The 21,933-nt window shown below is 48.1% G+C and overlaps 1 protein-coding gene across 1 annotated transcript; it reads right to left on the minus strand.

The window, feature by feature from the left end:
• Positions 1–1,996: 1,996 nt before the first annotated feature.
• On the minus strand, positions 1,997–21,915 carry DNAJC7 (DnaJ heat shock protein family (Hsp40) member C7). Its single transcript, XM_075116852.1, has 14 exons — positions 21,774–21,915; positions 11,867–11,955; positions 11,217–11,341; positions 11,009–11,122; positions 10,370–10,444; positions 8,722–8,840; positions 8,218–8,371; positions 7,269–7,433; positions 6,145–6,236; positions 4,877–4,950; positions 4,150–4,296; positions 3,766–3,918; positions 3,153–3,215; positions 1,997–2,291 (listed from the first exon to the last, which is right to left on the minus strand). Exons 1-14 carry the CDS (start codon positions 21,854–21,856, stop codon positions 2,254–2,256), a joined length of 1,491 nt encoding a protein of 496 aa, XP_074972953.1. The 5' UTR covers positions 21,857–21,915; the 3' UTR covers positions 1,997–2,253.
• Positions 21,916–21,933: the final 18 nt, after the last annotated feature.

Here is a 21,933-nt window from a genome sequence, read left to right on the forward strand (position 1 = left end):
GAAGTCCAAACCGTAGATTCAATGCACGTGGGACAAGACGTTATGGATCCAGAACGCCACGCTAACACGAGTCCTGTGAGCTCTGGTTTACAAGCGCCACGAGAACTGGAGAAGCGTCAGTATGCATAGCCCGGTACTTCGATGCCTCGGGTATTCACCGTTTCAGAGTCTGACGGACGCCGGGAGCTTATTTTGCTTTCAGCGCAATCCGGGTAAGTCCATCACGTTACACTGGTGCAAAGAAGTCGTTAGAATGAATGTTGTAGAGTCTATTTTTGGAAATATTACTCAACGTTGGCTCATTTTAAAAGCTGAATCTCGAGTGAGTTAAAAAGTACTTTTTATTCTGCAGTACTAGAATTTAAGCCCTTAAATCTTCCCTCTACGAACGCAGATTGTCAAAAATCCTGCCAAAACACCACCACAGGGGTGAGCACCCGGCGGCGGCAGCACCACGACACTATTGCAACGGCTGGAAATGAGGTTAACTCGCATCGCGGTCCAGCAACTCTGTCCCACTGAGCGGGACAAGCGCAGCCCTCAAGAGGAAGGAAGACAAAGATCTTAGCATTCAAAGTAATCACTCCATGCAACGAATTCATTGCAAAGTTTGTTCCTGCAGAAAGAAGGTAAATCAGATACTACATGAAAGTTAGTGTCAGGTTTCTCCGGCAAAGAGCCTTGCGTGTGTTCGTACAAACACCCGTTTTCTCAGCCAAGCAAAATTCAGCCCTCCAAGGCTCGCTACGCTGCCGCAGGGCACTTCACAGCACGCCGGGCACAGCAACGCTGCCGGGACTCTGCCCGGCTCGCCGGCGCTGCCGAGTGCCGCCGCACTTTCCCTCAAACCCCCCTTCCCAGCAAGGCTGCCCGAAGCTCTGCCGGACAAGGCCACACGCTGTGCTCCAGAACCGTTTCACAGACGGCCTTGACCTCGAACAAAGCACCTAGTCAGAACGAGTCTTCTCTCTCTAGAAAAAAGGGACGAATTCTGGAAGCAGAGCCCTCTCTCAGCTGAGCTCCTGCTGTAACACTACGTTTACGGTGACACACAAACCAGCATCCTCGTTAACTGGCAGCTCCACCGAGCCAAATCCATCCTCAGCGCGAGACGGTGCAGCTGCACGCGGCTCCGGGCTTTACGCTCATCCCTCCAGCACTTGTCCTGACATTGTGCAAGAGAAGCAAGTGACAGACTGTCAGTTCAGTTTGACTTTGCATTTCCTTGCTTCTTTGGACTAGTAAGTGACTTCTAGTTGAAAACTACTTTGACTAGTTTAGCATATTTGTACAGTTCCTGTAAACATTGAGAGCATACTGCTGCACGCGCACAGTAACCGTTTGCAGTCATTAACCTGAATATTACTTTGCATTTCTTCAGAGCTAGAAAAGAGCTCGTCCGCGTTATCGATCAGCAACACGAAATCAAACATCAAGCTCAACAAAATCAAGTTTTAGCACAAATATTAAATGTTCAAGTGGATCAATTAAAAAAAAAAAGTACGGTGAAGGAGTTCAGCCCAGAGCAAATTCAATATTCCCTTAAACAGGGCGATTCTAGGAGTGGAAACACAGCGCCCTTAATTCTAGCCGCATCGCAGGGAATTCTCACATAAGCTGCTCTTTTAAACCCAAAGAAGCATTTCTCCGACACAAAACCGTTAAGCTCACACGTCTCCATTTCAGTTAATGCCCAGTTGTGCTGCTCTGGGAGAACCACGGCAAAAAACAAACAACGAGAGGGAAAAAGAAAAGACAGCTGGCAGGTAAACCACAATTGTATGGAACTTGATCGAATCTTGGCAATATTTTCAGCAGATTAAGATAACTTACAAGTTACTACAAACCCTAGACATGCTGCCATCCTGCACTTCGGAGCCAACCAGAACAAAGTCAGAGATTACTTCACCCTCTTACAAGCTGAGATTCCAGGAGGACTTCAGGGAAATCCTCTCTGCGGAGGAGCAGGAACAGTCTGAAAGTACGGGCCAGCATGGAGGGACCAAAAGATTCAAAGCTTTATTTTTTTTCTTTTTTAATAAAGTTAACAGTAAAACAAAATTCACAAGTCTTCCCCTCCCCGAGCTGGTTTCCTCTTCACACACAAAAGCACACAAAACAGAGGTCTCCAACTGAGAAAATGAAACTGCTCTAAGTACAATGAGACATGATGAAGGAAGGAGTCTAAGTATGTCCGTATTCAAGGTTAAAATAAGCAGATCAGGTATGTGTGGGGTTTGGTTTTTTTTTTTTTTAGCCAAACTGGAAAAAGAAATTTCCAGGCCCAGAAGCTGAAAAAGAAAATGACAGATATTAGCACTTTCAGAACTCAAAGACAATACAGTTAACTGCGGCCCTGCCGTAGCCTGATGCCAAGCCAGTACTTAATTCAAACAAAACCATTCGAACAGGCAGGAGAGACGAGATCTTTGCGGTGCGTTTCCAGCAGCCAATTTCCAGTGATTACTGGGACTATGGGTAAAGGAGGCAGATTTACAGGGAGGAAGGCAAACCGTACACAAAGACTCCTCGAAATGCACTTAAAGGCCCTTAAGGAACTCACGCTTCCCCCTAAGGGGGGTACTGATGTGAGCCAAGTGCTGCGAGCTCGCTCAGCCCTGTGGAAAGCCATCCCACGCCAAGGTGTGCGAAGAAAGCCTGCCCACGCGCGAGGGTCGAAGGGACACGGAGGAACAGCTCCTTCATCGCGCCAGTCGCCTCAAAACGTTGGCAGGCAGAGCCCCTCGGGGGGCTTCACAGCGTGACGGAACCGGAGGAGGTGGTACGTGCGATACGCACGCACAGGACTTCTGGGCAAGAGTTGCCTCCTGTTGCTTTAGCGCCGGCAGCTGTACCCAAGTTATGGTCAGCTACTTCGAAGCAGCAAAGCACCACTTCGATGGCAAAGCCTACGCACAGTTCTTGAGAAGGGAACCCCTGGGTTTTGTTGCTTCTGAACACAAAAGAACCAGAACCGGCCATCGGCTGGGATGCTGTGCAGACAGAGCTTTCCAAGAGCTTAGGTACTTTTTCCTTTGGGAAAGTCAAACGCTCTCCTCGACCAGCACATCCACTCTGGGAAACTCAGCTGCCCTGGCAAGTCGTCTGCACAGTTATGTTTCCAAAGCTGACAGGAGAACACTCCCACCTACCTTCAAAACTGAAGCCGCCTGGCCCACCAAAGAAGGCCTTGAAGATATTATTTGCATCAAAGTCTACAGGGAAGAAAAGGACATTGTGAGCTGAGGTGAAACAGCCAGTTAGCTTTCACAGTTTAGAAATTGTCACTTAACTGGGGGCCCATAAAGCACTTTACGAACTGACAAAGGGCTGTAAACAGCTTGCTTTGAGCACTGCTGTGCAGCCGCAGAGCACAGGGTCACCGCAGTAGCAGAAAACCAGTAAAAGCAAAAGCTGTCGGGGACCGTTTCAGCCACAAGGGCAACCTAGGAATTTTGGATAAGCAGCGTTTAGGGACACACAATCTTTCTATCACTTGATTTTACGTGTCCTATGAAAGACTTCTGCCTCATGACAGCTGCTACCCACCGGATCAATCAAGGGTAACACCCACCATATAACCTAGGCAGTTTGCAACTTGAAACATGCAGTGCGGATCTGCCGTTCAAACGCTTTCAGAGGCCAAACCAACTCACTTCATAGGAGTATTCCAAAGAGGAGGTTTGCTTTAGAGGAGAAGGCAGACTCTAAACGGTCTAACCTTCTTAAAGGCTGCCATGGTAGAATATCGTAAGGAGCACTTGCCTCCCATGTTCAGTCCATCCTCTTCTAGATCCTGCCCGCTGTCATAGCGGGCCTTCTTCTTGGGATCTGACAGGATGGTAAAGGCTTCACCAACCTCCTTAAACTTCTTCTCCTCTTCCTTCTGTACTTCCGCGCTTGCCCCACTGTGTCGGTCTTGGGATACAAAAACAGGCAGGAAAGTCGTTTTTAGCGTAAACAGGAAATGCTACACATTCCCAGCTGCTGCCACAGATTTCGGTTTGCGGGGTCAGAACTGCTATTTGCCCAGAAACTCCCCCCTCACATTTATTCCTGCCTCTGAGTGACGGCTGTGCAGGGCGCGTGCATGGAGCAAGGGGATCCAAGCAACAACACACGCTCTAATAACGGGCTGTTTGTGGGTACCTGGATGATGCATTAGTGCTCTTTTCCTGTAAGCCTTCTTGATCTCATCTTCAGAGGCGTTTTTGTCAACCCCAAGGATTTTATAGTAGTCTTTCCGTTTGCTCTTTTTCAATTCCACCTGCGCGTTCTTTAGAAGTTGCTTGTGTTCTGGGAAGAAGCACAATGCCAAAGGAAAGCGGTTTTAGCCTCAGGCACAGCCTCCTGCTTCAAAAGTGGCTGAAGCTCAACACGTTGAGATGACCTGGGCTGAAGGATTCAAGTGCCACAAGTAACCAATCCACTTGGATTTACAGGCAGGTTGCTAATTAAAGGCTCGCTGTCCGCTTAAGGCTGCTTCCAAATGTAGGTAAATGTCTCGGTGCTTTTAAACTAGTATCTGTTAGACACTGAACCACAAGGACTAAGGTTACTCTGTCCGTTTCATTTCAGGCTACTAAAAAAGCAAGATGACAGTTAAGAATGAGAACCACAACCAGGTGTTCTGAATCTAGCGCACTGCTTCAGCTACAAGCTAAATTCTCTTCTCGGCTTTCAATGCTGGAAGAGAAACCAGACTGAGGCAGGCGTTTCAGAGTGCTGCTAAGGACTTTTTCCCCCAGCAGGACGATACTGGAAAGGTTGCAAATCAGAGCGTATTGTGGGGGGGAAAAGGCAAACAAACGCAATGACAAAAAACCTGCCAGTTAAGGGAAACTTAGGCACACAAGAAGAATGTCAGTATGCTCACCTTTTGTTTTTTCTGTCTGATAAACCTTTTCATAGTCTCTTACAGCATCTTCATACTGCTCTGTGTCCATGTAACTGTGGAAAGAAACACTGGTGGCCAAGGTGTACTTCACAGGAAATCTCAAAAGGGGGTTCAGGGAGAAGCTTTCTGGGTGGATATGAATTAAGGAAAAGATGTGCACTGGGCTGCAGAAAGGGCAGCCATCGGAGGAACCCACAAAGGGCCACTGCTAGGCTGACTGGAAGCCCGGACACCTGCTATTTGTGGGAAATCCTGGCACGGGAACCTGTACTTTGGGCTCCAAGTGGAGGCTGCAGTCTCATCTGGCAGCACAAGCTCTACTTTAACAATCTGACAACTACTTTATCCAGCCGCAGGAACTAACACCAGCCAGCAAGGTTTCAAGGAAGCTGGTGCAGAGTCATGCGCTAGCAACGCCGGGTAGAAGCGACCATCTCAGCACCTCAGACAGAGGGACGTGTGCCCGCCTACTGGCATTTCAGCCTGACTCATTAACCACTTACTGTAATTCAGCAATTACTGAGATGGACCTTGAGAAGATGACTGAAGCTTGTAAATTAAAATGAATGCCCAACAGGAAGGCTGCAGTAACAGTTTTGGTTCGTCTACAAGCCAGGCAGCTTTGCCATAAACTGACGAATAAGCAGTATTGAGGAAAGCAGCAAATAAATCCGTAGTCAGAAGAGAGCTTCGACTACTTTCCTGGATGGTGCCAAGTCACAAAGGAGACACACAGACTCGAACACCCTTTGCCCAACTCGCTCAGCCTCGCTGCGCTACACTGCGGTATTATCTGTGCCTGAGATAGGTACGGTCTCAGCTGATTTCTCCTTTATGGGAAGCAGGGCACCCCATTTCCAAATCTAGTTTGCTGGAAGGGTGAACAGCTCTGCCAGGGTAAGATCTCACCCGCAGCAGCCCTTCTGATAAAGCTTAAGAGAGAGGCCCCCTGGGACAGAGTGTCTTACGTTAGTCTATAAACATAGTAAGTCAAGCTTTAGAACAAATCCTGCCTAAATACAGCAATTGACAGGCAATCCCAGATCCGTGCAGGCGGGACAGACTACACAGAGCTTCCCCTGTCTCCTCATCAGCATAAGGAAGAGGAACAAATTCGGGGCCCCTTAAGACAGACCCTTTTATTCAACTTCAGCTTCAGATTTGTCATTCCTGTCACTCGGTGCTTGTAGGGAGGAGGTTTGTATGCACAAACCTGCTCAGTGTGGCCATGATAAAGGTCTACTTACCACTGCGCTCTCCTCAAGTATGCTTTGATATACGTGTCATCCAGTTTTACTGCATTCGTGCAGTCATCTATTGCTTCTTCAAGTTTCCTAAGCTACAACGTCAGACAGAAGGTTAAGTGAATCCCAATCCGCTAAGAAGGGTTATGATTTCAGGCAACTGAAAGGTGTAGAGAATCTTGGAAAATCTCGCTGTTTTACGTGTCTGCATCTAGGAAACTTTTTCCAGTCCCCCCAAAAACACAGGGCTTTGTTCCCTCGGGAAAAATTAGAGGCTTGTCCAGTGAAACAGTAGAACTACGGGGTGCTTCCTTAAGAAATGCACTTGGAAACAAGGGTCTTCCTGAGAATGATCTGAAAAGCAGGTTAATCCCTGTCCAAACTAATTCCCAGACAGGAAAATATAGTTTAAAATATTTAAAATACCTTTTTTTAAATTAAAGCATTGTTTGTTTTCAGACACAAACAGCCATGTAAAATATCCATTACTGCTGCAGCTCATCCTATTTCCCAGGTTTTGAGAACAGCCTCTGTCTCTTGACCAAGTGGGGATGTTGAAATGCCTCGACGCTGGTAGAACAGGCATCAACACACAGAGACAGCTGAGGGGGAAACATGCCTAGAGGAAACGCAGCGTGGAAACTGGAAGCACTACCAGGTGCCTGATTGTCTCTCTGGATAGTGCATGACTGAAACGGAACAGCAAACCTGGAAAGAGTGTCCAGGGTTTTTAAATTAGGTCATTTTTTTTTTTAGATCAAGAAACAAAGCAAGGGATGAACTACAAAAAGAATAAGAAAGTAAAAATTACCTCCTCGTTACTGGGAGGGAAACAAATAAGGATGCCTTTATGTTGATCAAGATAAGGCTAAACTGTTCCTCCTCTCCCTCCCACTCTGAGCATCTCAAGTATTTGGGTTTTGTTCCTCCAGGAGTCAGCTTCGTTGGCTGTTTGGAACAGACCCAATCATTGTGCAAGTACAAAAACCTGAATCGCTGCCTACAGCACTAGAAAGATCCAGCAGCCGCAGACGCCTATGGCTTCCAGAATAACTGATCTGCAGTTTATAAACTAGGTGGCGAGGAACACGATGAAAGACGGTCACGGCCAGGTGGCCGTTTCTTACCTTTGAATTGACTGTCCCTCGGTTGCAGTAAAGTTTGGCATTTGTTTTTATGTTATTTGGATCTATTCCTAATGCCTCTGTGTATAGTTCATATGCTAGTTTGTAGTTTCCTTCTTTGAATGCTTTATTCCCGTCTTCTTTCTTTGCTTTAAGTGCTTTGGCATTCTGAAAGAAAATATACCCTGGATAAGGATACTACGTAAGTGGCTCCGGGGTACCAAGCACCTTATTTTGCTGGGCAAGGGTCCTCAAACACAACTGTTACAGTTTGGTTTCAGACACCATTACAGAATACAAAAGGCACAGCCTCGCTACAGCAGCTGAAACGAGCTGTAAGCATTTCGCCTTTCCCCCAAGAGAAGCGCTAAGGAACAGCCAATGCCAGTTACAGGCGTTCTCCACAGCAACAAAGGTTGTCTAATGTTTAAGAGAAGAACATAGCAGTAAAGTAAATTTATGGATTTAAACAAGATAATAGGAATGGGACCTCACTTTGAGAGCTTACACAAGCAAATGGATTTAAAAAGTCAAAGAACTACAACAGAGTAGAAAAGAGGGAAGGAGCAACATGAAACAAACAGTGTTTAAATGCCAGTCAACCTGTAGGCACTAATATTTAATCTGAGAGTCAGAAGTTCTTTTAGACGTGATAGACCCAGTTTTATTGCTCCTATATCTGATCAAGGAACAAAGAAGAATGAAAGGGAGGCAGTCTTCAAAGTATCACAGTCTTCTGAGAAAGAGCTTCTAGCAACTCAGTTTTACCTAAAGCAGCAGGTGGTTGGCTTTGGGAAGGGCTGGATGCACTACTTGCTGCTGGAGATCTGGGGAACCATGACACTGGGGGAGGGAGAAGGGGTTGATCCAGCAGAACCAAGTTAGGCGTTTGGTTAAAACCACAAAGAATCCCGGTAACTCTGCAGCCCCATCCCCAGCATCCACAACTTACACGGCAGGCAAGACATGCTTTCTCGTGATCAGGAGCCATTCTGAGTGCTTGGACGAAGAATTGCACTGCCTTCTCAATACAGTCCTCATAATAAAGGCAGAGACCACGGACATACAGAGCGTCTGCATTTGTTGAGTCCATGCGTAAGATGTCACTGTAACAGACGGATTTAAAAAATTAAGCATTTCCCTATTCCAATTTCTCTCCGATCTCCAAACCCACTATTGCCCAGTGAGATATTTAGTTATTTTATCAAGTCTGTGGTACAGATGTGCAAAAGGCATGGGAACTTGCTCAAGCAAGACTGCTCGTTATTAACTGAGTCTAAATGCAGTTATCCCGTGAGATTAAAAGGGAATAAATTCATGCGCTCGTCCTCATCCCAATTTGCATTAAGGACTATTTCCTTTTTATACTCCCTCGTTCAGCCGGGCTGTGGAGAACAGGCAGCAGCCAGGACGCGCCACCAGCTGTTACTCTAACTCTGGACCTTAAGACGCTCACCTTGCTACAGACTGTGCTTCTGGGTAGCGACCCAATAACGCTAAACATTCAGCCTTGAGGATTTTGAATCGGTGACAAGCAGGAGCAAACTCCAAAGCGCGGTCCATGCAAAATACAACCTGGTGTGAGAAAACACGTAAGTGTGAGCAAAGCAAATAGCCAAAGGCCTGGTTTGAAAGGCCTTTACCTCACTTGAGATTTTTTCATTTGCCTTTGAACAGGAAAGTAAGCGTGCAGACACCCCTTTCCTCTGCTGCTGGAGACGTATTCCATTAGAAAATTTTCCTCACATGCAGGTTGTTTTGTCCTTTAAAGGGCTTTGTGTACAAAGGTCTGTGGAACCTGCTATAACTGTGGCATGGGACTACACAGAAGATTCGAGGGATACCTGTAGAAGGTCCATCCCTTTAACTCTTCTGAAATCGCAGGCCCTAAAGAAAAAGCCAAGGAAGACAATTCCGCCCCTGTTTCCTGCATTATAAAGACATGTGGGAAGGACAGAAATTCAATAGATTGAGACAGTCTGGACGAAACACAAAAAAAGTACAGTGCAGGGACTGATCTTACACTGGTCTGGCTGCAATGGGCAGGGTGATCTAATAGATCTTTTCCATCTCTGCCTCTCTGGTGGGGACATCTGCACGAGAACAGGGTCATTGTTCCACCAAAGTTCATCTGCTTCCCCAGCCCGTGACATCACGGTTGCCCGCTGTGGGAAGCACTGTGCTCCAGACTGAGAAGGCAACGACTTTTTGGGTGAGGAAGGAGCCAGAGCAGCTCTCCAGAAACAAAGATCACGTTTCATGCAAGCCTCCCCAGTGGAGCGAGACAGGAGAAGCGATGGGACAGATGCGAAAGCCCAGAACATGCAATACAGGCAGGGCAATTCCAGTTCCTACACATGAAACCCAGATTGACCATACATCCCATTTGCTCCTCATAACCAGGTGACACAAAGCTGGGATTTACTCTTCCGAAATCTTGAGCTTAGCCTAAGAGTGTGGACAATCTCCTTTCTGGGCCAAACTTGGGCCTTACATGCATCCAGTGAACAGAAACAGTTGCATGAGAAGCGTTTGGTGCCTTTCAGATTTCATGCTGTCATTTCTTGTTATACCAGGTCAGTACCAGCTGCATCCCGTTACAGCCCTTGGGAGGAAAGATTTGGAAACAGTAACGGAGAATGCCCCACGCAGACGTGCATTCCTCCTTCAGTGAGCCTCGCTATAATACTGGCAGAGTGCCCTTTTTTTTTTTTAATTAAAGGGTTGAGAAAGAAGAATCCTGGATATGCATTTTAGGAGCAAAGCGTGATCGAACGCTGCTGCTCACAAAATCTGTATCAAACAGCTCATTCATGGTTCCGCTCACCCTACAAAGCAAACAGGAATAGCTCATATTCAGCCCGAGCCAGTCACCCTCTTCACTTCTCATTTGTTCAGTGCTAAGAGAGCTGAGCTCTGCCATTTTCACAACTATTTCAGTGCACAAGACAGCCCTGCTTCAACAGCAGGGGTATGCTGTACAGCACCTCCCATCAGGACCCTAGCTAACGTTAGGCAGGGAAATTACACGTGCACCTGGCTGAACCGGCCAGGTAAAATACACCTGTTCGAAATGCTACAGGAAACAATCAAGTTAATCTTACCTTCCTAAAATCCCGTTTCTCAAAATCCACTTCAGCTATTTTTTCATACTCAAGCACGGTGCTGGCATTCTTCAGCTGAAAGACAGGAGAACACAGCAAGCGTTGCAGGACAGCCACTGCTCTGAAATACCACCGAACAGCAGTTACGCTGCCAATCCCTGAAGCATCAGAGCAAGAACTACTGCTGACCATGGAACAATAATACTTCTGCCAGCACATTAAAACCGGTTTGAAATCAAGTGACCTAACTGGTAGCCCAGGAAAATGGACCCCTGTGAATGAGATACAAAAGTGGCAGCAGCCTTCTCCATGCTGCATCGCCCACCTCCGTGCTCCCTTGCCACCATTCACCACCCCTCCTCTGGAGTGCCGGGTGAAAGACCAGCTTAGCCTCCGTGCTCGTCTGCTAAGAGGAGACAATCACACCCAGAAGTAACCATGCAACGTGCCGGTCTACGGACAACCAGATACAGAGACTTGGACGGCACCTCGTTTTTGACCCAAATGACTGCAAACGGTCGTTACGAACGATGACTGTGATCCCACCTTGCATATTCGAAGTGAAAGGCTTTTCAGTTCAATCCAATCCTTTTGACAGCCCCAGCTACTGGGAATATTTGAATTTTAAGAATCTCTTACCTCTTGCTGCGCCTGGGTATTCTTATGATCCAGTTCTAAAACTCGCTGAAAGCAGCGGCTGGCAGCCATGGCATTCCCTAGGGAAAGATGGCACTTCCCTTCCCGTAGATGGCCCTGAGAAGACAGTTAAAAGGGACTTGAAAGAGCTGCAAAAGGGAGAGACAAGGGTACTGGGACGTGAATAAGAAGTATGAAGTTTTCCACGTACCCTTACAAAGCTATCATCCAATCTGACAGACTGCTGAGCATCTCCCAGTGCTTCTCGGAATCTCCCCAACATCATGAGCGTAGCAGCTCTGTTACCATAATAACTGGCATTATTAGGACAGGTATCTGGAGAAGATGTAGGAGCACTCACTGTTAGTGTAATGCAAGCAGTTATACACGTGCAGAACATATTAGAAAGCCATGGTTGGACTAAAAAACAAATCACATTCCCTCCCAATTTATAACATGTCACCTGAGTGGCTTAAGATGACACATGATGGGCAAGCAGCTGTTTTGATGGCAAGTCATAAAGCCATTGTTTCCCCCGCTATACACAGGAATTAACTCAAAGACCAAAAGTTTGTGGTGTTCAGTGAGGCAGCACTGCTGACCCTGCATTAGAGGGAAAGCTGGACTGGTTTCGTGTTAAGAATATCTTGGCTGGAGGAGGAACAAAGAACTGCTGCGGTCACCCGTGCTGGCACCGACCTGCGTTATCAGTCTGGTGAAATTCCGCACGGTAACTAAAGCAGGCAAAAAGTTTTCATCCAGCACGTGCTGTTTGACACCCTGCTGGTGTATTTTAAATCAACAACCAGCTTTGATTTTTAGACAAAGTATTCAGCAAACATTATCATCAACTGTTCTCACCTATGGCTTTTGTGTAATAGTTGTATGCTTCATTGTAATCTTTCTTGGCATAGTATGCGTTTCCTTGTTCCTTGAACGATTCTGCTTCTCTGAAAGGAAGCAAAACACCACATTTTAAGAGGAATTGAGCACCAGAACAGATTCTGACCACGACTGAGCATTTGATCCCCCCGCAATCTCAGTGTAACTGCAGTGCTCCAAAATGCTCGCAGCTGGTTGCTGCAAGGCTTCCTCTGTACACACTGTCCATGAGAAAAGAGCATGCCTCGTGTCCTGCCGGCTCTCAGCTCTTCAGCACTTCGCTAGGGCCATAAACAGGGATACGCAGGGATACTACCTAGCTGAAGATTGCAGGAATGCAGTAGCAGGCTAAAGCCACCTTTGAGCATCTTCCCTTCAGCCCCAGATGCACCAGCTTCTAGAGTCCAGCAAAACTCAGCTGTGCATGGTTAATCGAGCCAGCCTCCTCCTGTGAGGTGCTGCACAACCTCAGCAGTCACTGAAGTCAAGAGAGAGCGCGCTGTCTGTCTTTCAGTAGTCGTCCCACATGCTTAAGAAACAGGGCCAAGAACAATTTCTACATTCAAAAGACAGCTAAATCGAGGAGAAATAAGGGTGCAAGCCTCAAGCAGAAGCTTGGCACTGCCTTGGCAACAGGTCCAGAAATAGTCCTCACACTCAAGAGCAAGCATTTGCAGAGACAGTTTAGGACATTTATAAACACACAACATATGGTTTAAAGCAGCATCCCTTAAACTCTTGAAAGCAAAGTTTCCCCTGAAGGAAATTAAACCATCCTCCCTCTTCTCCCATCTACCTTCACCATCTTAGATAAGCAGTCCAAGAGGGATCTCATACCATGGTGCTGAAGTTTAATTCAGCTTCACTGGATTAAATTAAGTGATTTAATTAACTTGCTTCCCCTCTTAGACTGTTTAACATGTAAAAACTATGAGGCCGACTCAAAAGAAGCATCACCCCACTCTAAGATACAGCAGTCAAGACTTGCATCGTGCTTTTGGGACATCACTGCTGTAGCCAGAGCCACAGACACTGTTGGTCCACTCTCCCAAGCACTTGCACAACCAGAACTCTGGCCTCAGACAAAGACAAATTCTAACCATCAGAACAAAGACTAGCTCAGACTCCATCCTTCACGTCCCACCAGGGACCCTGCCAGCATATCTATGAGCCCCAGCTACTCTCTCCTGCGACAACTAGTGATCTTCTGCTAGAGCAGCCCCGCCGCAGTGATCACCTGCACAGCGGAAATCACCGTATCACAAGCAGTACAGTTCAGAATGATTACTACAGGTCATCTCACTCCTCTTGGGTCACTACCGGCTGATGGGAACATAGCCTTTGCCGAAGCAACGAAAATAGCTGGGTGACCCCCGACTCTGCCAGAGCAGAGTTGCACTTGCAGGCTCAAACACGGGGCAGTTCCAGACTGTGCTGAAATGTTGGGCCTCAGCATTTTCTTTACAGAAGGGTCCAGAAGCGAAGGTGTCTCTCTGCGCCACTTGCTGCAGGAAAGCTATTTACAGGGAAACCCAAGGTAAAGAAAAGCAAGCCAAATCAGAGAAGGCAGGAATAAAGAGTGAAGAGTCACAGGGCTTTTCACATACAAGTACCCCCACCCAGCTCCAGGACAAGCACGAGCTGTTCAATTGCTCTCAGGGCAGATGAGCTGCATTCCTGCATTACTGTAAGAGCCAACAGCCTGAGTCAGAGCCAGTCTTCAGTCTCCCAGGTACTATAAACACCGAGATAATCTTTAGCTTCAAGAATTTAGGTGCATCTATCGCAGAAAGTATAATGCCAGCGATCCACTTCTATATTTCTGTACATCTTTACAAAATGCTCAAAAATTAGATGCAACTTTGGGCATGTTTCAGGACTGGGTTTTGCCCAGAGGAAGCAAAGACTTTTGACTTTCACAAATCACATTCTTAATAAACCTAATAGGACAGAAGTTCACTGGCAGCCGCAGCTGCAACCCATTCAAAGAGTGGGCGAGGGCTCTTGCTATAGAAGACACACTGTTAGAATGTACCATAGTGAGAAGGCTCTTTCAGTATATGAAATAAAAACCGAAGGGAAGACTGCCGACTAGTCCTGCATTTTAGTAAGCTGCCAAATCCAAGACCTGAGGGCGCGGAGTGGATTTGGTAAGAGTCGACTACCACTTCACAGTTTTATTTTGGAAGTCCTAGAGATCAGATCCTTATGCGATAAATGCACTTATCTGCTGGAAGCTGCCCTCACAACCAAGCTGCCAGCCCACGACAGACTTAACTCAAGCCGCAGCACCCTCACCGAGGGGGGAGCGCTGCCAGAGCCCCCTGGCACATCTCAGCAAAGGCAGCGCAGGAGCCGGAGCGGGGAGGAGGGATCCCACCGGTGAACGAGAGCAATGTTCAGCGAGCCTACTAGAGAAAGAACAAAGGGAACTGTGTTGAAACAAGTTCACATGTTTTTAACCTCACTCAGGCTTGCCATTGGCCGTTCCCACACAACTGCCTCATGCAAAGGGTTGTTTTCACTGAACCGTCGCAGTTTTGCCAGCTGGCAAAACAATAGACACAGGGAGCTGCCACGCCGAGGGCCCGCGGGCCACCGCTGAAGTGCGCACTCTTCACTTTCATTTTTAACTTTTGCTATCGGCTACACTCCGGTAATGGGCCAGACGCACCCCTGCCGTAACTCTGCTGAAGCCAAGCGCTGGAAAGAACACACAACCACTGCTGCATTTATCTGAAATAAGATGAATAAGTAACGGGGTGGCAAAGAAACGGTTTAGCGCGTGCACCCCACTGCCTCGGAAAGGTCTCGTCACGGCTCCTGGGCTCAGTCCGTCCCCGCTGCACCCGCTCCAGCAAACAATGAACTCGCCCACCCGAGACGGGAAACTGCCGTACCTCCTCCGCCCCAGCCTTCCCACCACCTGGCCCTAGGAAGGTGCTTGATCCGCAGCCTTGCTCTTCCTCAGAAGCCAGCACGCTGCCAGATCCTGAGGGGCAGGCAGCTGCCGGTACAGCTCCGCTCCGTGCTCCTCCTTCCCTAGGGCCACAAGATCTAGAAACGATTACGTGCCTGTGGGATAGATCTGTATCACAAGCGGCAGGGCTCACACTTTGCATGTTTAAAAATGAGTCCAAACACAACCACCTTTTTTGACTATTACAGATCAAACATTCAAAATACAGTGGGGAAAAAAAACAATCAGCAATCCTGCACTGCTGGAACCTCGGCAGTAAGTAGTTTAACCAAATATTTATTCTCTTGTTTCTGTAATCATAAATGGAAAAGAAAATCACAGATCCTATTAAAGTACCTTCTCGCAGAAGGTCTCTGTTGTACAGTCTGAAGAAAAGGGTGAAGAGTATCAACGGCAGAACCCATCTCTCTGAGCCACCACCATAACCTCCTTCGCGTACCAGTCCCTGACTCACAGGTCTTTTAGCAATTTTACCTGTCCTGTTAGGAGGAAGCATTGCCTAATAGGTACAGCTAGAGGGCCAGGTGCCAGAGCACCCTGTCTGCCAACAAACTGCCGGGAAGAGCTGGGAAAACCAGAGAGAGAAAACAGATACACAGCAAAATCAACTTTCACAAAGCACTGGTATTCTGAGATGCTAGAGGAAACACCTGAACACAAGAATTACTGTTTTCTACTCCTTTTTATTGGTCTATTCTCCTTTTAAGCATTTAATTTAATGCAGATTGATATATAAGCAAGTCACATCATCCCAGATAACACCAGCAGAAAGGAAGTACACTGGTATTCCTATTGCTCACATGGGTAAAGCTTAACGATAAAGCCAGATCGTGAAAGAAAAAGCAAATTGCCTCCAAAGCACGAAGGCAAAGTCAGTTGCTGGAAACGCAAGGCTTGTGGTCTGAGATCCCAGACACAGAACAGAAGCATCTCTCCCCAGTTGCGCTCCACTGATATAGAAAGCTCACAGAGAAAACAGTCCTTGTTTACCACGGTCTCTGGCTATAACAAGAAAAAAATGCAGATCTCCTGATATCACTGGTAATTGTTTCAATCCAAACAGATGCTGCAGCCTGAATGAGATCATTCTGCATCTCGCACTGATGTAGGCTGCATTCCCCACTTGCTACTTTTGAAACTGAAGAAGAATCGTGCTTTGCTAAAAATACGATCCAGGCTGAATGGATTGCTTTGTGAGGGGAGGTTAGTGTCTTCTCAGGGCCTCTCCACACTGGACACAGAAGACAGGGAAGAGTCGCACCAAGGATCTCGGGAAGAAGCTTGTCTTTCATTGCTTGCGGGTACCACGGCTCACAAGGAGGGGACTGTTTGGACTAACTCTCTCCCTGCGAGCTACTCAATTTTTTTTCCCCTCTTTTATAAGATTTGTCAGGACCCCTAATTCTTCAAGTGCTCCGGCCCCTGTCACCCTAGAGGACCTGCCACCAAGACAAGCGGCAGCCACCTCTTCTGATGCTGCCCTCGCACACCCAGAGCCTCAGAGGATGCCACACGCGGCACTTGCTGCCTGCCTGGTGGGAGAAGGAACCACCACAAGGCTCCCTCTATTCCCCGTGCCCTGCTGAAAGCTCAGCCCCTGCTCGTTCCCAGAACAGAAGAGCTATGAGAAGCAGCCATCCCGCGCACCAGCGACATAATCCCACGTTTGCCTAACAACTTCTGCCTCCTCAGAGCTTCCACATGCTGCCCCCACTCGAGCGCCGATCGTGGTTTCCACCCCTCCTATTCCAGCTCCTAACAAGACACACAGACCTACCTTGCAACACACCTCACTTTCTAAGTCGTGGAAAACTTGTGGGATCTGTACGCAGAGCACCCCCCAGACCCAGGGGTGCTGGCAGACCCCGTGCACGCAGGTACCTGTGCTCAAAGCAACACTACTCAGCTACAGAAATCCAGCATTTAAGCAGGTGGCAGACTTGCTCTCTCGACCCTCACTCCTACTTTATTTCCTGCCTCCATTACGAAACAGCGACAAAACCCCAAAACGTAGGATTTAAGGAAGGCTCCAAAATCCTGCCCTGGCCAAGCAATCTTTTTTTGGGATGCTCCAACGAAAGGAACACACCTGCCTTTACTAAGCAATTCTCGCAGAGACTTTCTTTTTAAGTGGATACGGTGCTTTTACCTGGCATTTTTTTTGGTTGAAGTCCAGCCCAGATTCTCAGCTGTCAGATGTTACTCAGCTGCTTGGGTAAAATAAGTTTGGTGATCTCAATACAGCTCACAGCGGGCAGATGTCTAGAGCTTAAAATTAGCTGTCATATTTGCCACTGGACATAGTATACTCTCCCTCCCTTCTTTCAGGACTTGGAAGAGAAAGCCAAACACTACATGGGCCACAGAGATAGGGTATACCTCCCTGTACGCTTTAGAGACCCTTCCTCCAGGCTAGGTTTTACACTTCGAGCGAGGATTTAGAGCGAAGCGAATACATGTCTGCCTCTCTATCATCTCCATCAGTAGCATTTGTGTCTTCTGTCTCTGGTGCAGAAAACCACAGAAAATCATATCTAAGGTATACTGTGATCACCCTCTGCAGCCAGGCAGCATCACGCTGACCCTGCTGCAGCAGAGACCAAGCTGAACGCAGAGCACAACAGTACACCACGCCACGCGTTTCTCTGCACATCAGCACCCCCCACTGAGCAGGGAGTGGGTTTACTACTAGCTGCAATACAGAAATGAAAATTATGACATTTACTCACAGCATGCCCCAAACCAGGGAAATATTGAGCCTGCACAGGCAAGTATCTGCATGGACAGTCTAAATACTCTGCAAGTGAAACATAAAAGCAAAGGTCTGTCACAAGTCTCTCACAAGAGCAGTCAACAGCAACAAATCTGACATTTCATACAGAAGGCACGCAAAAACCCAACGCTATCCTCTACACGCACCCAGAACGTTCCCAATACCTGAGGATGAACTGAAACACAGAAGACCAAAAGTCACAACAACCAGAAAACACCACAAGAAACCAGAGAGACGAACCAAACCTCTCCGTGCATCTGTCAGCGAAAGCAGCCAGAGGAGCCCCAAAGTTTAATTGCGCGGTTACGTAACACACCGCGCTCCAGAGCTCAGTATTAACCTAATCCACACTAATGGCACGATCGTTTCTGGCAGGGTCACTTCACAGCTGTCATGAGAACCCACGGAAGGGTCTAGAACCAGCTAGAAACTGCCTTTTTCCACAGAGGCCTAAATGAAGGAAGCCAGCCAGCTGTGAGAATTACATGGTAAACCAACTGCATCTACAACATGATTCACCCTAGAAAAGCATGCCTTGTGTTAAAGAAAACGTCTGGAATTCTAGGTACTGACCGTCTTTTCATACTGTAAAAAGCTACTACCTAATTCCAAGTATTCAAATGTGTGGGAGAGCAAATAACTATGCAAGCAGCTTCTGCTGCTCCCTGTATTATCTTACGATCATATAGTAATTACACATTAGTAAAATGCGCTGGATTTACAGCCTGGGAAACTCAAGTGCCCATTTGCAAGCAGAACAGGAATAGTGGAACCTTCTTCAGGCCATCCCGTAACGAAGCCTACCCACCAACAGTGCCCTACCGCCGGCTGAACCCCCCCTCCGGCCAGCACTCCCTGTGAAAGCAGACAAGTAGCGACATTTATTCACCAGGGGCCTAACCAAGATGCAGCTCGCTTCACACAAAAGAGCAGTGGAAAGCTTCTGGCTACTCACCAACACCTGACAACCTCCAGGTAACATCTGTCAAACTAATTAGTGACCCAAAGGCAGGTGAGGTCTGAAACCTTCTTGACTTCTGCACAATTTACTTTGGGTGGCAAATTTCGTGTTCATGGCTGTACGAAGGTTAACTCTGATTTCCTACCGAGGCATCAACACATCTGAAGTCTGCAGCAAAAGCAGTGTAAAAGCAACAGTCTGTGCAACATTTCATAATTATATTTTCCGAATGATTTGAGATACTTCTTTTTAAGAGGCTGCCACATCCTCCAGTGCTGAAGAACGAGTAGAAAGATCCACCCTTAGGCATGCATATCAGACAGAATCTAGAGCTGCCAGGAAGATGACAAGGAAATTCTCCCTGGCAAAACTCCAGTGACCCCAAGCTTGCAGATCAGCTGGGCCCAGGAAAAAGCTGTTCCCATGGGTAAGAAACCTTTAAAATTAATTAAAAAAAAAAAAAAGTTACTTTTTGGGGGTGGACCAGTCTCTGACTGCACAACTCAAGCCCTGCTCATCAGCTGCTCCCCACAGGAGCTGGCATGAGCAGCACCACTACCCAGCAGATAAAATTAATGCAATTACATCAACCCTTTTCCATAAGGACCCCCAGAATTTATGCAGCAGCAGACAATAATTATCCTGTGACCACACTATTCCTGTGTCTTAAACAATCTGTGAGTGAGCCATTTGGCATGTTTTGAGCTGTTTAAGTGCATTAGTTACAATCATTCTGAAACACAGAGCTCCACTTTTGCTAATTTCCTAATTTTTATTAAGCCACAGAGAACAGAATCACGCATTTAGACAAAGGGGAGTCCTTAAGCAAAGTATCTGTATCTTGTATTGTAGTTCCTAAACAGAAGTACAGAACATGGAAACCTTTGACACTGACTTAGCCAATGCAGAAAAGGTTTTCACTTATTTCTGCTGGAGTTTTTAAAGAAGCTTGCACAGACACACCATAAAGGCTGTACTAAATCACGTTCAAGTGTATGTCTGTGCATGCCCATTAACATGGAGTGCCTACATAGCCCTTACAGGGTTCAAGATGTTTTACAAACATTAGACGCCTAATTAAGCCTCCAACTAGTCTCCCTAATACAGGGACTATCACCCAAATTTACATTAGATCAACCGAGCCACAGAAGTCAAGCAACTTATTAAGCCAGGAAGGGCCAAAGTAGAGAAGAGGTTAATGCACAGAACCCCAAGAAAATCTGCTCCAGCTGGCAGAAAGGCCTGAGAGTGTAAGGCCTGCACTTTCTGTGCAACCAGAAAGAATAACTGGAAGTAGAATAATCATCTCCTACCCACACATTTCTCAAGATAAAGAAGTAATATCCCAACAACAACAAAGAAGGAAACATTGTGAAGTCACCTACAAAAGCACTCCATGGTAATAACTGTGAACCACGGCACCGGCCTTACGACACCGAGAAAAACCCCAGACGCGTGAGACAGCCCCTGTTCTTCACAGCTGAGCCTTCGCCTCGGAGCAGGGCAAGGACCAAACGCTGCCCACGAATTCCTCTACCTTTCCCAGGAAGATAATCCTATTCGTGACTGGCTTCCTGCGCCCATCACTTCTGCAATGAAACTTGGGGAGGAGGAAGGAAGGGTAACGTTAGAGGTCACTATCAGAACATGACTGTGCCTTCAGCATGGCATTTACTGTTGGATATTTTTAACATTTCAAACACCACATTTAATTAGCCTGGGGGAAGGAATGACTTAGCCACACACAGGGCTTTCCCAACTTCACAGGCCATGCAATTTGTTGGTATTCTATGCACAACATCCAGGTGCCTCTTCAGCAACATCTAATTTAACTCCTTAGAATGACATCACCAGGAAGCCAGCTCCTTCCCGGCGCGGCTCCTTAAGCCTTCATTTTCTGACAGTAAACAAGCAGCACAAACCACCTCGGGCCACCAATATTATTTTGAAAATACTGTTCCTCAGAGGCCACTTTCCATTTTGTTTCCTCCTTTTAATTCCATCCACTGAGTAATTTTCTAGAGCAATTGCCTCACCTTCTACAGAAATAGTTCTCTCCTCCCCAGTTCCCCAGGAGATAACCAACTGCCAGCGCTTGATGCTGCAGAACCAGCGGAGTTTCCTAGACATCGGACCTTCCCATTCTCTGCCTGCAGAGACTGCAACGATCAGCTGCTGCGGGGAACCAGCTCACTTGCTCGAGAAGAAAATGCGAAAGAAAGGTTGGGATTTCCGCAGCGCCCCCAGCCTTAGACGACACTGTCTGCTCCCTGGGCAAGGTGCACCAGGCCACTTTACAAATAAACTAGTTACTGAAATTTGAAGATGCTCTTTAATTACGATAAGATTTTCAGAGCAGGACTCTGCCCAAACACACACCCGCAACCGATGGTTTTCCCGTTATTCACAGCAAGGCAGGACAGGGTAAAAACTGCTGCGTGTAGATTTCAAACAGTACCCGGGTCAAGGGAACGGGGTAGGGTGAAGAAGCGGAGAGCGCTCAGATGTACGAGTCTGAAGCTCCCCTTCTACACCACGGTTTAATCCTTATCTCCTTGTCGTCAGCGATGGGAGAAAGCTCTCTCCAGAACCAGCCAGTGCAGCCTCCAGACAGAGAGATGTTATTTCTATTTCTAGGACACTGAAACCCTCGTTGACTGAAGGCAGCCTGGCTCCACCACTGGGTATACGTTCTAATCCTGGTATAGAGGGAGGCCATGGGATCCCACACGGGACGCGCAGCCAAGACGTCCCAAAATAAAGTGTCGCCCGCAGCAGGCGCAGCCCCGCACGCTGTGCGGCGTGTCACGGCCCGCGGGGCGAGGCGAGGCTCGGAGAGCGGCCTTTGCCCCGGGGGCCCGGGGCCCCGCCGAAGCCCCCCGGCAGCGCGCCCCGCCCGGCGACCGCGGGCCAGGACCTGCCGGCGCCCCGCCGCGCACCCCGGCCCCGCACCGGGAGTGGCCCTGCCCGCCCGGGAAGAGCCGGCCCAGCACCTGCAGCTCCCCAGCACCGAGGCCCCGAGCCCCGCTGCCCCTGGCTCTGCCAGCCTTACCCGCCCGCCGGGCCGCGGCCCGGCCCGGCCCGGCCCGGCCCGGCCCCGCCCGCCGCGGGGGACACCGGCCGCCCCCTCCCTGCCCGGCGGGGCGAGGCCGGCCCGTGGCAGCCACTCTACCTCCGCGTCTCCTCCTCGCTCTCGGGCTCGCCGGGTCCCTCGGGCGCCGCCATGATCACATCGCACTCGGCCGCCGCCGCCATCTTACCGCCGGGACGGGCTGGGGACGGGCGGCGGGGCGGGGGCGGCGCCGGAAGGGGCGGGGCTTCCGCTGACAACG

Source organism: Phalacrocorax aristotelis, chromosome 23 (assembly GCF_949628215.1).
Source record: "Phalacrocorax aristotelis chromosome 23, bGulAri2.1, whole genome shotgun sequence".
Lineage (NCBI taxonomy): Eukaryota > Metazoa > Chordata > Aves > Suliformes > Phalacrocoracidae > Phalacrocorax > Phalacrocorax aristotelis.

Coding starts and splice junctions, on each gene's coding strand:
- DNAJC7 (XM_075116852.1), bottom strand. CDS start 21,856: ATGGCGGCGGCGGCCGAGTGCGATGTGATCATGGCGGCGCCCGAGGGA. Junction 8,841..10,369: donor AGAAACGGGATTTTAGGAAG/GTAAGATTAACT, acceptor TTCTCACACCAG/GTTGTATTTTGCATGGACCG. Junction 6,237..7,268: donor GAGGGACAGTCAATTCAAAG/GTAAGAAACGGC, acceptor CTGACGTTGTAG/CTTAGGAAACTTGAAGAAGC.